The sequence below is a fragment of the Oxyura jamaicensis genome, chromosome 4 (genome assembly GCF_011077185.1).
Source record: "Oxyura jamaicensis isolate SHBP4307 breed ruddy duck chromosome 4, BPBGC_Ojam_1.0, whole genome shotgun sequence".
In the NCBI taxonomy this organism is placed as follows: domain Eukaryota; kingdom Metazoa; phylum Chordata; class Aves; order Anseriformes; family Anatidae; genus Oxyura; species Oxyura jamaicensis.
Window position 1 is genome coordinate 23,457,970 of NC_048896.1, and position 16,479 is coordinate 23,474,448.

A 16,479-nucleotide genomic window follows, 5' to 3' on the forward strand; every position below is an offset into this window, starting at 1 on the left:
TCACACGTGCTATCAGCCAACCTCCTGATATCCATGAGGTTATCCAGATAAGATAGGGAAAAGAGCTGGTTTCAAGGTCTTTAGTCCACGTTTCTGTTTCCTTGCTCCTCTGCCAGCAGAGCGCTCCTAATTTTTCCAGAAAAAAAACTTTGCTTTAAGTGTAAATATATGGGCACAAAGCACAGCTGCGTGGGTGTTAAGTATGTTGACATGATCCTGGGCAGGAAGAGGGGCACTGATTCTCCCTGCCCACTTCATCCAGATAAATGTGGATGTGTGGTGTCAGGCTGGCCACGTGGGAAAGGCACCACAGCAAGAACTGTCAGACCGGGAGCTGCCTCAGCTCGTCTGCTGCTGACGATCTGCCTTTGGAGAAACCAGCTGCGCTACCTGTACTCCTTGACTTGCTGCGGTGCTGCCTTTGATGGATGGGAGCACACCAAAATTCTCACCGGGCGTCTCCTGCCCCTACCTCAAAAGCAGAGCCTAAAGCCCTCCCAATCTTTCATTGGTGAAATGAGGCTGGCCGGACTTGTTAAGATCAAGCCGCCCCATCTCAAAGTTTTCCTTTTCAAAGGAGGAGCCGTCTGCTCACGGGTTCATTGATTCCCTGCCCAGCAGGAATGTTTGCTCAGCATGGACAAGCCACACCTCTGATGACTGTAACAGGCAGAGCGCTCTCTGTTTTGATATACTATCAGCTGGGTTTATCAAGGTATATAAACAAAACCTGCCCACTCCAGAACTCTCCCTCTTCTGGCCAGTTGTCCCTGTGGAGCGCGCGGGGGCTGCGACTGAGCTGAGCTCACCTGCTATTTCAAGGAATTTTAATAGCAGGTTTTAAGCTACTTATTTACTTTTTTTGGTCCGTGCAGGAAGTCTGAGCTAAAAAAAAAAAAAAAAAAAAAAAAAAAGATAGAGGTATAATTACCCTGGCACGCCTGCATTCCTGCTCCGGGCTCAGGCGGGGAGGGCGCCTTTCTCATCAGTGCAGGCACATTTGAGCCAGGAAGAGGACCGGATCCCTGGAGATCATCGCCACAAACGTGCGTAACTGAAACCTCCAGCCATGCTGAAACAGATATTATCAGACATGTACATCGATCCTGACCTGCTGGCAGAACTCAGCGAGGAGCAGAAACAGATCCTCTTTTTCAAGATGAGGCAGGAGCAGATCAGACGGTGGAAAGAAAGAGAAGCTGCCGCAGAAAAGGAAGAAAAGAAGCAGCAAAAGAAGCCACCTCCGAGAAAAGGTAAGTCTTGGCCTGCCAGCTGCTCCCCCTCTGGCACAGACCTGACCAACTCAACTGCTCTTCAGAAACGGGAGGTAGCATGTCCCTAGGGCAATTTCTTCTCCCAGGGACGAATCATAGCTGCATTTCCAAACGGTAACTAACCTCACTTCCCAAGCTTAGTTTGGCTTGGCATACAATGATTTTACTCCCTCACCTAGATACTTTGCCCTTTGCCAAGTTCCTAATCTCCCTTTCCTGGGAAGCTGTGGCTTCCTTGCTCCCGGCAGCAGGAGATGCAGCTCATCAAGCATCCCACTGAATGGGAGCCTCTGAACCCGTCTATAAAATAACCATGGACTCAAACACCTGTCCTGGGGTGCCAGGACCATAGGGGAGCTCAGAAAGTCCCTTTACCTTGTCTGAGGCATCGGATCTGCAGGAGTGCTTTGTGCTTTTAGATGTGAAGTCTTTTTGCCTGGATTACACAGCATGTTATCTGCTAGCATGGTATCACTGCTCTCCCACGTGCTCTGCTCACCCTCACCCAGGCCCTGGACAAGATGCTTGGGGAGGGCAGTGGCAAGGAATTAGAGAAAGAAAGGAAATATCGGCATCCCTTATCCCCAGATTCAAAAATGTTCCCTTTGCTGACCTGGCTGCAGTATTGTGAAATGAAATGGGAGGTGCGTCCTGTGTCCCAGCCGAGTTTCCCCATGTCCAGCCACTTTTGGAAAGGCTCTGCCAATGGCAGCAGCCGGGGGACGCAGCACGTGGGACACAGGCCCTGCACAGAGTGCTGAGCAAACAGTGTTTGCGAAAGAGCTACTTCTTTTCCAGCCAGCGAGAAGTCAGTGAAATGGAAGCTGGGTGCCGACAACGATGTTTGGGTCTGGGTGATGGGCGAGCATCCTTCAGATAAATCGTATGCAGCCATCTGTGAAGAGATCCAGGCACAAAGGGCAAAGCAGTTAGCAAGCGAGCAAGGCAAGGAAGCGAGGTAAGCATCCTTCACCTGGAGGACTTGGTGGGCAGACAGAGAAAATGACATTCCTAGAAATTGGAGGCTGGACTGTTCTCTGGGGACTCTCCCCTCAGTTTTGTGAATTTTCCTTCTTGCAAGGAAGCGGGTGGGCAAATCCAGCATCGCCACCAGGAAGTAGCGCAAGCCCTTTATAAAACCTCTTTTTTCTTTCCTTTAATTTCCACCTCGGGGCTGGGCAGGGTGTGGCTGTCACACTCTACTTGCAGACAAAAGGCTCAGGCGAAGGTCAGCTTTCTGTGGGCACGCACAGTGCTGGTGGAGACCATCTCCAGCCCAAAGCCCTCCCCAGCTCGTAGTGTCTCTCGTGATGACCCTGCTGTGGTCACCGCAGCAGTTCATAGGAAATGGTAGCTTTGTCACCGCAGCAGGTGATGCATTTGGATTGCACCGATTCACCAGCAGGTGCTCCCAATGAGTAATTAAATTAATTATTCCATCTACCTGATCTGGAGATATGATAGCTGCACGCACGTGCTCCATTGTGGTGCTGTTCTGCTCATGTGTAACTTCCTCTTGGCTGCTTGGAGAGCAGAAAGTGACTCCCTGGGATTCCTAAGACCTGTCTCTCCCGTTTCAGAGAGACCAGCTGTTCTGTAACGCCGTCTCTGCATCCCCAGCCGGGAGTCCTGGGTGGGACAGATGTTCAGGGGAACAATAAAGGCACTGTGGAGGAACAGAAAGAAGATGGTAGAAAAACTGCTGCTGCTACAATGGGGAAAAGCCAGGAGCTCAAAAAGGTACTTTCCCTCTTTTCTCCATACTAACCAGCAGCATTTGCCTGAGATTTAGGAAGCGCAACAAATCCCGATTGCTATTGATACAAATTTGAGTGAGAGAAAAGCCACCATGAAAGGCTTTGCTGTACTCCTAGAAAAAGCCATGCTGTTACATCCTTCCTTAGGACTTGGGAGGTCCAAGTGCTATTCCCAGCTGGGATAGATCTGCTGTGTAGCACCGGACAAGCTACTCTCAAATCCTCTTCTTCTGTTCTTTGTGGATAAAATGAGGGTCAGAGTACTCTCCCTCCTGCTTTGTGGCTAGTCTGGACTGCTTTCTGGGCAAGACCAGAGAGCCTATCCCAGGATTTGAGGGCTATAAACTTGTGTGTGCAGACAAATCATCTACTTTTACAAGAGATCAGATGCATACAGTTTTACCAGTATCCTCTAACGTATATTTTCAGGTAAAATAGCTTATGACCTTTACAGCATAGGAAAACGCCAAATGCAATTGCAAGTAAGCAGTGTCAGTAACTATACCTTTACTGAGGTAATATTTTCCTCCAGTAGTAAATACATTTCTACTTTTTAATTGCCTACAAAAAAGAAAAGCCATTTGCAGAGAACAGAAAAGGACAAATTAAATTAACTACCAATAAACCAAAGCTGAACGGAAATGTCCTGTTGACTCACTGGGAAAAGTCCAATCTCATTCAGGGAGTTTTCATTCAGCCTTTTGCTGCTAACTTGTATGACTGTATATTCTTTTATTACCCAGCTATGCCGTATCTCAGTATAAAAGCATGAGAACTGAAAGCTGGATTTTGGTGGAGTGCCTCTCCCACTGCTGCCAAAACACTGAAGGGAATCCAGTGGCTGACTCCTTTATCAAAAGGCTCTGAATCACACTGGGTTTTTCTCAGCACTGTTTGCTGAAGTTGAGCAACTATGTGGGAGACTTTTTTTCCCTCCCCCTTTTAAAGGAAGTTATTAGTCAGAGCTATCTAAATAAATAAAACAAAACCCAGCCAACCAAAAATCCCACCACCACTAAAAATGGAAAACCCTTTCAAAGTTTCAAAAGAAACTGAGGCTTTTTTTTGTTTGTTTGTTTTTCTGTCATCATGCTATGGGTAGTTTTCCCAGGTTTCTGATGTTTTTGCTAGTAGGAGGGACACAGGCTGCAGAGTGTTGCATTTTCTAGGTGTGGAGAGGGATGGGAGAAAGCTCATTATACTGTTTTTTTTTTTCTGAGATGTAGTTCCCACTTAACTGTACCTGAGGGAACTGGGCATTGTGCTCCGCCTGCTGCAGGGGACAGGGGTTTGATCTAAAAAAAACAAGCTGCTTCACTCACATTTTAACTTCCTAGCTTTCTGTCTAGCACAGGGAAGTTGGAAACGCGGGTTCATACTAAGCATTGTAGAAGATAAAGAGTGTCCTTGGTAAGCCGTGCAGTGCAGTTAACTCGTCCCTCATTGTGCTGTGGAAGGCAGGCTGAGTCAAACAGGGAGGTGGGTGGGTGTTTGCTCAAAGACAAGGCTAACTTTTTCTTAAAAGACAGGTCCCGGATACCAACCTCTGCCAGTGTAGCTAGACTGGTTTTAGGGAAGAGACACGCAGCTTGTTGGGTCAGTCTGACAAGCAGCTGTTTGCAGCACGCAGCAGCAGCTGAGCACAGGCAGGTAAAGCTCTTGCAGATTCTGGGAGGGCAGGAAAGGAATTTGTCCACTTCCTGGGACTACCTGGGATCATCACTTAGCAAATCCAGGCAGGCTTGGGACAATCCTGACGCCCCTGACTCTTTCTCCTGCAGCATGTATCACGTAAGAGTGAGGAGTGAGCAGCTTCTCCTTGGCATCAGCTCTAAAAATGCAGAATGCTCCAGCCCGCCCTGTTGGGGTCTTTGGGGAGGGCTGTGAGAGGAGGGCAGCCTGCAGAGCACAACCCGTGGCAACAACTCCCCCACGCAAAGCCTCCCAGGCTCTGGCAGCCCAGCACTGCTACGTGGCACCCGTACTCTACACCTGCAAATTCTCCAAATTTGCAAGGGCGTGCTCTAAAAAAGAGTAAAGGTCCTGATGCTGCATTCATTTCTCACCACTCTTTTCCTCTGCCCAGAGGGAAGCCAGGGATGTTCACCAGATGCTGGCAGACTGCCACGTGAGGAAGGGTGGCTTCCCGCAGGTAAGTTGCAATCTAGGACCTAAAAACACATTGAGGCAGGCCCAGACTTTATCCTAGAGTCCCAGTCAGCCTCAGAGACTCATCTGACCCACAAATGCCCACCTCTTGGACCAGTTTTACCCAACATTGCCATATTCCTCGAGTGTGGTGGTTACAATTTGGACTGGCCAAAAAGCAGGCCAGCCTGGCAGACTGGGCAACACCATGGGACGACGTTCCTGATTATTTCTGATAGACTCTTTCCCCCTGTTTTCTCTGTTGTGACCTGCAGTAAAGGAAGAGTACTCAGTATTTCAAGGCTAGCTAAAAAGCAGGGCTAAAACTAGCCTGGGCCAAAGCACTAAGCATACTATTTCTTTCACAGACGAAGGAAGCACAGAAGAGAAATTCAGAAGAAACCACAGTCCCACTGAAGGCAATACCGCAAAGCCACACAAGCTCAGAGAGCCAGAGTACGCTGCAGAAATCTGATGAGAATGAGCCTGAATGGCAGGAATCCTGTAAGATCTTAGGATGACCTTTTCCTGTGGGGCTTGAGAAATCTTAAGGGCTCTGTGTGGTCATCTCAGTCATTCTCCTGAAAAACTGGAACTGAGTATTTCTGTCAGTGGCTGGAGAGTACTGCCAAAAACTATACTGCTGCATTATCAGAAATTTTTCTGAGTCCACACTGCACTGAGACTAGAGCTGGGCAGGGAAATGGATTTTTTTTCCCTACAGAAAAACCACCATTTGGAACCATTTCCCCATTTCAGTCTTTTCTGTATTTTAAGCTGATTTTCTTTTTAATTGAAATCTGATAGCTTTGGACACTCACGGTGCCAAGCAGAATGGGTCCTGCTGGCATGTGGTAGTGCTCAGATACCCTATTAAAATAATCAGCAAATAGGAGCTACGTGGGTGTAGCCAAGGTAATTGATTTTAAACCAGAGATTGCCTTTGGTAGAACTTTGCAGTTCCACATTGCTCATGTGGACTAGGATAATGGGTGGCGAGGACAAACTAAAGAGGGCAATTTCATAAGAACTTTATTCATGGCAAACTGCTTTCACTGAGTGGACTTCAGAAGGGAGCAAGGAGGGCTTTTGCTGCTCCATAAAATTCATTTCTGTGCAGGAGGTCAGCACAAGGCCAAAGCAAAACTCCTTTGTGCACAAATGAGCCACAATGTGGAGATATGGGCTGATCCAAGACCTTGGGAATAATATAAAACATGAAAAAAGAGGCCACATAAAACATGAACAAGGGGCCACTCCAAATCTCCCTGCTTTTTACCATTCCTGCAAGGCATAGTCCTCCCATCTGCTTCCTTGCCATACCAAAACTAAACTAAACTAAAATAAAATCCCACCTAAGCAGAGCACCTTCTAACATAACAAATCCAAACAATAGAAAGGAAAATGACAAAACAGTATGAGACTTCTGGTGACATCTGTCACTTCTGCCAAGTACTTCCTGAACTCTCTGCTTTAGTCACTATGACAGCTACATTTCCTTCAGAGATCTTCCAGAGTAGCTGCATACTTCAAAGGAGGTTTTTTTTTTTTTTTTTTTTTTTTTTTTTAAATAGCCTGAGTTAAAGAGACATTTTGCCTTGATTCCTTTTCATGGAGTCTTGCTGTCCAGCTTCCTCAGAGACTGAAACAAAGGGTTGCAAGCTTGGTATGTAAGAAATACCCTCACACTCTGCTTGCCTTTGTTTCCACCCAGCTTCAAATTCTGCCCCTCACACTTCCTCTCCTGGGAAGAAGGAATATTGGAGAACTTGATGTGTTTTTTTTCGTCAGTTCCTCCCCTGCTGTTCGGTAGATGGCAATGCAGTACTATCAATTGTTTTCACTGCAGACCAAGGGTTTTATTTTTCTTACTAATAAAATAAATCTGCAGTTGATTACAAAAGCAAGGAAAGAACTAGCCTATCTCAGACTGGAGAGCTGGTTATTCCTGCAGACTCCAGGATGTGCTACTGAATGCTTATAACCCAGAGAATCAAAGCAGCATTTCAGAAAAAAAAAAATCCAGCCAAGTTCTCTACTTCCCATGACAGTCTCAGCAAGACTTCCTTCCCTCCTCAAAGTCCATCAGGACTTTCAAATCCTTCAGAAGATTGGTTCTGGGCTCATTTCAGCAGCTGTTTTTGTTCTCACAAGTGAGTGCATCTTTCAGACAGTGGCCAGAGTAGCTGAGCCACTACAAGCTTGTGTGGAAGATGAATGACTTCCACCTTAGGCAACCTCAAGTGCCTCCTTGAGAACACAGGATGGGGAGAACCTTAGTCCCACAGACTCTTCCCTCCATGGTAACACTGCCTATGCCCAGGGCTGGAGCACAGAGAGAACCCAAATGCTCTGAAAAGAGTTATTCCACAATTGCGGCAAGCAGGGAGATGACCAAGGGGCAGCAAGCTTAAAACTTGCCTGCTTGTTCGCTCCTGTAGGACTCATTTTTTGTTCCAGTGCGGAAAGCCAAGGCAGCAGACGAGAAGAGACGCTCCCTTGCGCGGCAGGCCAGGGATGACTACAGGAGGCTTTCACTGCAGGGTGTCCACAGAGGGAAGCAGGCAGATATATCCAAGAACGCCACAGCAGGAGATCGGCGACCGCTCCAGTACCCGCCTCTCCCACCCAAGCCTAAACTTCTACCTTCTGTGACAGCAAACGGGAAAGCAGTTAGGTAAGAAACATCCCTGTGCACTCCTGAGGGATGAGCTTCTGCTCTGGCAAGGGCTGGCTGAGATGAGAAATGTTACCTGTCCTCCTTGTGTGGAGGAGAGACACTCCCCTGGGAAAAATAGGCTAGAAAATATTCCAGCCTAGGGTGTGAAGATTGGGGCAGAGCAGTTGATTACAGTGACGAGGTGTATTTGTTCACTCCTGGAGGTTTACTGTCCGATTGAGATTCTCATTGACATTCCTGTTCACTAGATAAGCTCCCACACCAGAAGCCTTGTTCCTGTGACACTCATACAGCTCTGTTCAGTCTTCCAGTGATTTTCAGTGACTCCAGTTCACCCAAGGCTCCTTGGACAGGAGTTGCTTCTGTCATGTTGTAACTGAACAAAAGGTAATTCCTGCCAAGGACTCAAAAGCTGTCATTTGAACTTGATGCACAAATTCGCTTTCATTTGTAACAGGAAAGAGGGAATCCAGAGGACAATCTCCAGCTCCACTGAAGAAAGCATCATCAAATGGTTCAAAGAGGAGCAATTCCCGCTCCGAGCTGGCTATCAGAAGACCACAGACATGATAGCACCATGGTTCCATGGTGAGTTCTGAGCATTATGTCCCAACCCAAACTTCTAAGTTGGTACTGCTAACATGGCTGCTGCAAGAGGCTGGGCCCAGGAGCTTTTCAAAGGTGCCTAGCTAAGTTATCAATTTTAAATGTGTATGATAAGTTTAAATTCCTTTAAATTCCTCTAGCATTACAACAGAGGCTAAGCTAAAGCCTCAGAACAGAGGCCAGATCTTCTCTAATTCTCACAGCCCATTGATAACAAGCCTAATATGCCAGGAATTAAACAGTTAGCATGAAGTAGAGTTAGCATGAGACTATGGCCAGCTACTAGCAATGGCAATATGGCTCTTGGACGAGTGAGCAAGAAAACATGCAGGTATGGAAGCACTGTGAATTAGTTTTAGAATGGTAAAGCACACTTCTTGTGAAAATTGTTCCATCCCCTCATCTGCAAACGCTATTTGCTTTTCAGCTCTGGGTTTTGGTTTTCAACAGGTATCCTGACTTCTCAGAAAGCAGAGGAGCTTCTGAGCAAAATGGTGCCGGGGAGTTTTCTGGTCCGGGTCAGCGAGAAAATCAAAGGCTATGTGCTTTCCTATCGGTCTGTGGAGGGATGTAAACATTTCCTTATTGACGCCTCTAGTGATTCCTACAGCTTCCTCGGAGTGGACCAGCTACAACATTCAACGCTGGCTGACCTTGTCGAGTACCACAAGGTGAAATTCTAGCAAGGCACTCATTAGCTATTTGTTTGTGTAGCTGCCTCAGGGCATTTCAAAATAAGGAACAGATTTAGTTGTTATAATGTAGGTAAGTAGGCCCATTTTTGCTACCATTGAGTATCCTTTGCAATGCTCCAGAAGGGTATGCCAGCCCTATAGGGATGTCTCAGACAACCTAAAACGTCTCAAATGTCTTCTACCTGAATTGCTCCTCCTGAAGTGGGCAGAAGACCTTGCACAGAGCTCAAGTTCCTACATATTATTTAGTAGAAATACTGATAAGGTGATAGGTTTCAGCATACTTACTCAGGCATTTTTGATTTTGTCCGTTGTTGTAGAGTCCCAACAGGTCAGGTAAGCAGAAAATATTGCTTGTCTCTAGCTCTGGAAAGAAAGAGAACAAAGTATATTTATAATCTCCAAGCAGACAAAGAGCTGTACTGAGCAAAAGTAGCAAATACAGGAAGGGAAGGAAGAAGGCCAGTACATTCTTGCAACAGTAACACCAAGTGTTTGCTAGCATTGACTGCAGTTACATAGGCTCCAAGAACAATCAGATCCTGCACTTGTTTATTGTAAGATTGGCCCAGGGACAGGACAATCTTTTTGCGTAAAGGTTCATATATTTGTGTTTCTTTTCAGTAAGTGCCTAGCATGCATACATGGCTAAACTACATTGGACATGGGGAAAATATCTATGCTTATTTGTTAGAGCTCTATCTGGACTGCTTCAACCTGCTTCTTTTGTGTGGATTTCACAGTCCGGGCTGAACCTGTTGAAAGCAGGAGCTAGACAGCTACTGGTACCAAAGCTGGAGGATTTAAAGCCTGGCTGTGCATGTCTATATTAAAGATAGAGTCACACCCACAGTCTGCAAAGAATCCTACAGACTCCACTGCACTACAGCAGATGTGCGTGGGAGTAGGGTGAATCTACCCTGGTGAAATGCTCTGGTGGGTTCTGCTTATCTTCCACTGGGGGACTATGAAAGAAGGCAAGTTCCCACCATGCATCTGTTGCTGGGGTTGAGAACAAGATGGGAAGCAGAAACCCTGCTTCAAGGGAATTCTCGTTAGAAAAGGGCTTGCCAAAGCAGACAGTATGTGCTCACCAGAGGATCCACCCTTGTCCCTCCCACAAACAGAGTCAGAAGCTCAGATCCCACTTGTGGGCACCCCTGCCTGCACTAGCGCAACTGCAGCGAGCGCTTGCGGTCCTGCTTACCTGCATGCTGCACAGTCCTCGCTCTGGCTCTTTCCAGGCAGGACAGCACTGCACACTGTAGAAGCTGTGGTCGCCTACGAGACGAGCAGTGCTGTTTCCAAGAACTACCAGAATCACACCACTGGGTTATCGCACCAAGCGCTGACATTGCTTTTTGAAGGCAGACGTCAGCCCTGTGGATCTGTCCCCTGAATTCCCAGGGCTCTGAGTCGTAGCGCACAGCAGGGCGAACAAGTCCACGCAGTAAGGGAGGCAGGGAGACTGCTGTTCACTCCATGACTTTGTGATAGGTCGGGTGTATCCTGGTCTGTTTGAAAAGTGTTTTAAATTTATCCTCTGCCAACAGGAAGAAGCCATCACTTCCATGGGGAAGGAGCTGTTGCTTTACCCGTGTGGCCAAGAGGACCACGAACCAGATTACATCTCTCTCTTTAAGTGAACTTCTCAGTCTCATCACATAGCCCCGAGCCTGTTTTCACAAAGACTGCACTTCGAATTGGAGCTGGCTGACGCTTACCTGAAACTTGCCTCAAGTGCCTCTATTTGAAATCCTTCACAACAAAGCAGTAGGAGGATAAGTGCTGTCGTGGGCTTCTCATTTCAACAGGATGCATCAGCCCAGCAAGCTACAAAGCACCCAGAAATATCACGCACATTGGAGTGAATCAGATGATGAAGTATCAGCTACACGGGGAGATACTGCCACATATTTTCATTGGGTTTCCGCAGATTTCCTCGGGGACATCTATGTTCAAGCTGCCTTTTGCTCTTGACTGCAAGGTTGTGTGCTGCCTGGGAAATAGATTGGTATCTGCAATTGAATGAGATCATAGCTTCCTGAAGGCACCAAACAACTCGGAGAAGTCAATTGGTCTTGAGAGTAATTTGTATAATGTGAAGCTTAATCCTGTAAAATGCTGTGCCCTTGGAATCAAGGATGTTCAAGCCAAACATCCAAGCAAACCGCTGGTGCCTTTCAGTGACACGTGTTCTCTGTAGAGGGATTCTCATGAAAAATGCATTTTAAAAGTTCCTTTAGCTTCTGAATATAAACTCTTGTCGCTTTTAAGATGTATCTATATCCCATGCTGGCCTTTCTGCATAGAGGGGGACTAATCTTTTGAAAGGGAAAGGAGAAGGGATACAGGAATTTGTTTGCAAGAAACATGCACAGAGCCTAAACAATGTAAGAAACAGGGCATATCAGTATTAGTAAAGTTTACAGAAATGTTTGCCAGTAAAGAATGCTATTTTCCAGAATGGAGCTATTTATTACAAGTTGTGTCCAGATTACTGCATCTGTTGTGAACTTTTAACGTAGAACTATTTCTTTCAACATAATGTTCTCTCTTTGTATCTGTTAAACTGCTCTTAAAAAACACAACTCAGAATACCGGGGGAGAAACTGGACAGAATCACACGGCAAATTAATTCTTACCCTGACTGCCTCCATTTGAGTTGCTGCACATGACTAACTGTACAGCTGAGGGTTGTGCAAATCTAACGTCATCATTTGTTAGAGATGTGACCCTCAATTGAGCAAGTGCTCAGATGTTTACCCATTCCCTTCCTTCGGGTGGATCGGGGCCACTCTGCTAAATAGAAGCAGTCAAAACCTTCCATCTTATATCGACCTGTATTTTGCAGAACATAGATTTAAAGAAATTCTTGTAATCATCTGGTCTTAAAATTTGCAGCTGTGCTAATAGGTGGTTTCCATGCGAGGATGGAGGGCAAAACCTGCACTCCAGTTGCAGCATGTTTAACTAGAGATGAAGTCTTAATTTAAAGTGAGATTCTGAAAGCAACGGCAGTGGCAGGACAAATGATGTATGGAGCTTCTTGAGCACTGTATCATATATATCAAATGGGTATTTTCAACATAACTAGCATCGATCATGGGAAGGAACACTAGATTGTTTGTAGGAGAAAAAAGCCCTCCTTCCCCATTAATGAAGTGTTTCTTCTGAAAAACATGGCCAAAATGAAAGGTCATTCAGAGATCTGCAACACTCAAGAAAAGTCAGCATCTGCTCTCTCATGTTCTCAGGTGAAGAGCATGGCAGAGCTGTTGTCCTGCTGGAGACAAATCACGAAGTGTTTTGCACAGCTCTGGGCTGGCAAAGACCAGGGACAGTCTCTTTTAGAAAGGCAGTTTGATGGGCATGGTGTTAACCTGCAGAAACCAGGTGCAGGCTGATCTGGCACGGACACAGCAGGACCTTACAGACACGACCAATTGTAGCTCTAAGATCTACAGTGGGCCAGCTTGGTGTTTGGACTGCTGATTAGTGGACCAGTAGCTTCACATACTCTTATATTCTAACTGCTTGTTTGCAAGTGTTGGCTCAGCAGGGCCCAGGAAAAGCCACCTCAGTGTTCACACCTGTCCTACATGTTTGAAGAAATCATGTCTCAGCTTTTAAAGACTCACAACTTCACTTGTCTGTTGTAAGGGGAGAACCCTGAAGTTTTATACCCACATCTTTAGATTATTGTACTGACAGCAAGGGCAGCAATCCCTGCTAGAATACATGCCCTAAGATGGGCTCTTCCACTGTTCTGAAAGCTAGTTACCCTGAAAATGAGTGGAGCCAGGATGACTTGAAGCAGTCAGGAATCAGGGATGCCAGTTTTATTCATCTTAGGGAGCTTCTCTACAGACTCTTTCTTTCTTCAAGGGATACTGTGAAAGGATTACAAGAGGCATTGCATTTGAACACTTTGAAGGAACAATCATGACACCTGGAAGTATGTGGCAATTTGTTTTGCCCAACACCTCCGCACCTATAGCCAGAGCATGCACAGTCTTCAAAAGAAAAGCACGGAGCCCCCGCGTGGCCTCTCTGACTCTGCAGGGTGGCCTGTGTTCCCTCCCCAGCTCACATTCAGTCAGAACTGCCATTCTGGGAAGGATCACAAGCTGTCTGTTTCTAGGACAAGGAAGGTAGAGAGCTGCTTGGCAAAAACAATTCTGTTGTTCTATTTCATCTAACTGGCCTGAAAGATCCGTCACAGCTCCTACACTTCTCAGAGAGGTGTAGATAACAATAACTTCCTCCCTTTCTCCTGTTGTTTTTCACCTTCCCAGGTCAGTGCAGTCTCCACCTTTCAGCAAGCCCTACCAGACTTCTGCTGGGATTAGATTTTCCTGCACTTCCCACCAGGGTGGGGCTGGTTCTCTCCACCATTGACTCAATCCCGCCTCCTGCCAAAATGGGTTCTGCAGCCCAAGGACAGGAACTGCTCAGACGGTCTAACTCCTGGCATCTCTGTGGGAAAGGACACGCAAGAAAATCACAGCAGACGTCTTGGAAACATAAGATGTAAAACTTTGACAAGGGCTCGATGAGGTATCCAGGGCAGTGATGTGTTGAACTTACCGGTGCCCGGTGCTTCAAATTAGAGACAGAGGTTTGGAGGGACTTACGGAGATCACCTGGTCCAGCCCTGCTCTGCAAGTGGGGCCTACCACAGAGTTACACTACACTGCTCAGGTCTTGGGGTCTTCTTCTTAAGGGAAGATAATGGAAAATGTCATGGGGAACAGGAAACGCCAAGCTCAAGGCAAGGTACAATGATGAAATTTCTACCATATGCATCATCCAGCTTCAAATCCAGGTTAAATGGGAGTGTAGGAACAGTTGTCACCTTGCAACAGCTCCGTTGTCACAGCTCTTGTATGCATTCAACAAGCCACACCTGGCTCCTCCCAGTACAGTAATATTTGTAAGGTAAGATCCATCAACACAGATCAATTTGTAAACAATTCATCATACATGCTGGAGACCAAAATGTTCTTTGGAGGACCTGCTTGAGCTATCGCTGAAGTTTTTGTGGTAAGTGATGCATTGGGGGCTGTTTTTAAACATACAGAACTCTCTTTCCATCGGATCCTTGTCTATTTTTGCACTGTTTTCGGACATGCTTGGTGTTTTGCAAGAGAAGTGTAATGAAGATCACTTGCATCTAACAAAAGGCAAAGACCTGTAAACATACGTCAAGGGAAGAAGTACTAACAGTGGCAGGTGCTATGTTTGCAGGTTCTGCACACAATGCTTTCTAGAGAGGTTCACAAGCACTCTTCCTACTGCTCAGCAGCAGGACAAGTGACATTTTATTCATTGCTCATTGTTATCTTGTATCCTTCTCCCTCAGCTTTTACAAGCCAAAGAACACGTTAGAACCTAGTTTCAGACCATCCTGAATTAATCTGAAGCTATAAAACAGAGACCACTGGGAGAAACAGCATTTAGGTAAGCAAATGGGATTGCCAAATCCATGCATTTTTTGTTGGCTAGTAAAGATTAAAATGAGAAACAGCAGTCAGCGTTAAAAGAAAGTGCTTTACAACAGCAATAACTCATGCCTTCAACAGTTTTAGACAACTGAAAAAGACATCTATTAACACAACTAATTTTTAGGATGCACCTATAATTACCATAAAATAATTGGCAGGGTCCAGTAATCCACCATAAAAATTTATTTCCTTAATTACAAAAAACCTTGCTATGCCCTGGGAAAGATTCTAGATTTGGTTTAGAAGGAAAACTTTGGTATAAAGGCAGAAAATGTTCATTAATTTTGGTATCTGGCGTTCAGAGTTTAAAGTCTCCTGTTAAATCAGTACTGCGAGTTGAAACGTGTTTCCTTTTCTCCAGCATAAAGCTTCATCCAGCACTCAGGTTCTGTAGTAACATCACTTCAGTTATCTGAACCCAGCTCCCATTGACAGGAAAAACAGATCTGCAGAGCATTTTCCCAGCGTTGGAAGGCTGTACTATTTCCCAGTAAGGTTAGAATTAGAAAACCGCAAATATAACAACATAATTCTCAAGCAAAACCAACTCCATTTAAAAATGAATCTTGAGATACTTATAGGACTGTAATGCAGGAATACACCATCTGATTCACGTGGTACAGACATGGCTCGTTGCTTTTCATTCCCTGTCCACAAAATAGAACCAATGCTAACCTGCAGCATTTTTGAACATCACACTTGACTGGCAAGGCTTTCTCTTTCTGAATTTTAGAAAGCACTGAGATTTCTTGTCTCTGCATCAACTGGAAGTGCACTGCTGCTGTTCCCCCATCCCAGCCCCGTAAGGGTAAAAGACTTTTGGTCACTCCAGCTTAACCATCGTTAACAATCGGGTTTTCTTTTCAGAAAGAAAATCATACGTTTTGAGAACAGCCCTTTTTAGACATGTAGAAAATCACTCGTTATTGTTATTGGTTCTCCAAAGGGTCAATCCTTTAAACAACCGCACACATCTTACAAACATTTCCACAGAAAAGCACATCCATTTGTTATTGTAGCACACTGGCATTTACGTAGCGTTCATTGTCCCCATGACCTCGAATCTCATCAAGTGTTCAAGTCTCCCCCAGGAGCAAGTGCTGGACAGTCAGGCTAATGGAAAACTTAAAAGCCCTATTAAGAGAAGCCAGAATTAGTGAGGGCAAGAACTTCCCTCATCTGCTTTGCTGCCAGCCTGCTGGAATCCCCATTGACTTTCGGTCTCATCCCATCTTTTCTAGTTAGCAACTCCTTTCAAAAAAAATAATAAATCCATTCAGAGGCTTTTTGCCCACCTTTCTGGCTTCATGTCTTCTTACTGCTCAGTTTCTGTCTGTGCAGGTGAGCTTCAATCTCTTGCCTGAAAACAAGCATCCCCAGCTGGCCGTGAGAAGCCTCGTTCATGGCCTTGGACTGCATGCACATTTTGTACTGCTCTGGGGTCAGCTCGTCCACACATCGCTTTTCGTGCCAGAGATGGAAGAGCCCCCTGACGGGAGTTCTGATCACAATGAGGTTGCTGTGAAGGTATTTGCGGTACAGATGCACATCTTCACCACCCCAGCCTTTAATGTCCAGGTCAAAGCCACCTGACACAAAGAAAACCCAGAATAACAACTAGAAATGCATACCTTCCACCACTCAACGTGATGCTATTCATTGCACTACAGCTGTTCTCTAGTTCCAGTCAGCCTTTTAAAACAGCCAACAACAAAGCGTTCAAATTCCTCAACCTCAAATCTTTAGCCACCAGCCAAAATTGATTTATTTGTACTAAAAAAGTGCTTAGATTTTGGTAATCTCTATGGCAGC

At 45.7% G+C, this 16,479-nt stretch overlaps 2 protein-coding genes across 6 annotated transcripts in view; one reads left to right on the top strand and one right to left on the bottom strand.

Moving 5' to 3' along the window:
- Window positions 1–739: 739 nt before the first annotated feature.
- Window positions 740–11,609, top strand: SH2D4A (SH2 domain containing 4A). The gene is made up of 9 exons (XM_035324490.1): window positions 740–1,253; window positions 2,073–2,232; window positions 2,855–3,014; window positions 5,118–5,183; window positions 5,548–5,683; window positions 7,640–7,856; window positions 8,317–8,447; window positions 8,916–9,136; window positions 10,714–11,609. Exons 1-9 carry the CDS (start codon window positions 1,070–1,072, stop codon window positions 10,804–10,806), a joined length of 1,368 nt encoding a protein of 455 aa, XP_035180381.1. The 5' UTR covers window positions 740–1,069; the 3' UTR covers window positions 10,807–11,609.
- Window positions 11,610–14,832: 3,223 nt separating this feature from the next.
- The window catches only part of CSGALNACT1 (chondroitin sulfate N-acetylgalactosaminyltransferase 1), a 45,783-nt gene continuing 44,136 nt past the window's right edge, over window positions 14,833–16,479 (bottom strand). For all 5 annotated transcript variants that reach the window (XM_035324488.1, XM_035324485.1, XM_035324486.1 and 2 more), the window contains one exon: window positions 14,833–16,256. In XM_035324488.1, coding sequence (XP_035180379.1) covers window positions 15,973–16,256 — 284 coding nt within the window. In that variant the 3' untranslated portion in view covers window positions 14,833–15,972. The remainder of the gene's footprint in view (window positions 16,257–16,479) is intronic.

Coding starts and splice junctions, on each gene's coding strand:
- SH2D4A (XM_035324490.1), top strand. CDS start 1,070: ATGCTGAAACAGATATTATCAGACATGTACATCGATCCTGACCTGCTG. Junction 1,254..2,072: donor GAAGCCACCTCCGAGAAAAG/GTAAGTCTTGGC, acceptor CTTCTTTTCCAG/CCAGCGAGAAGTCAGTGAAA. Junction 2,233..2,854: donor GAGCAAGGCAAGGAAGCGAG/GTAAGCATCCTT, acceptor CTCCCGTTTCAG/AGAGACCAGCTGTTCTGTAA.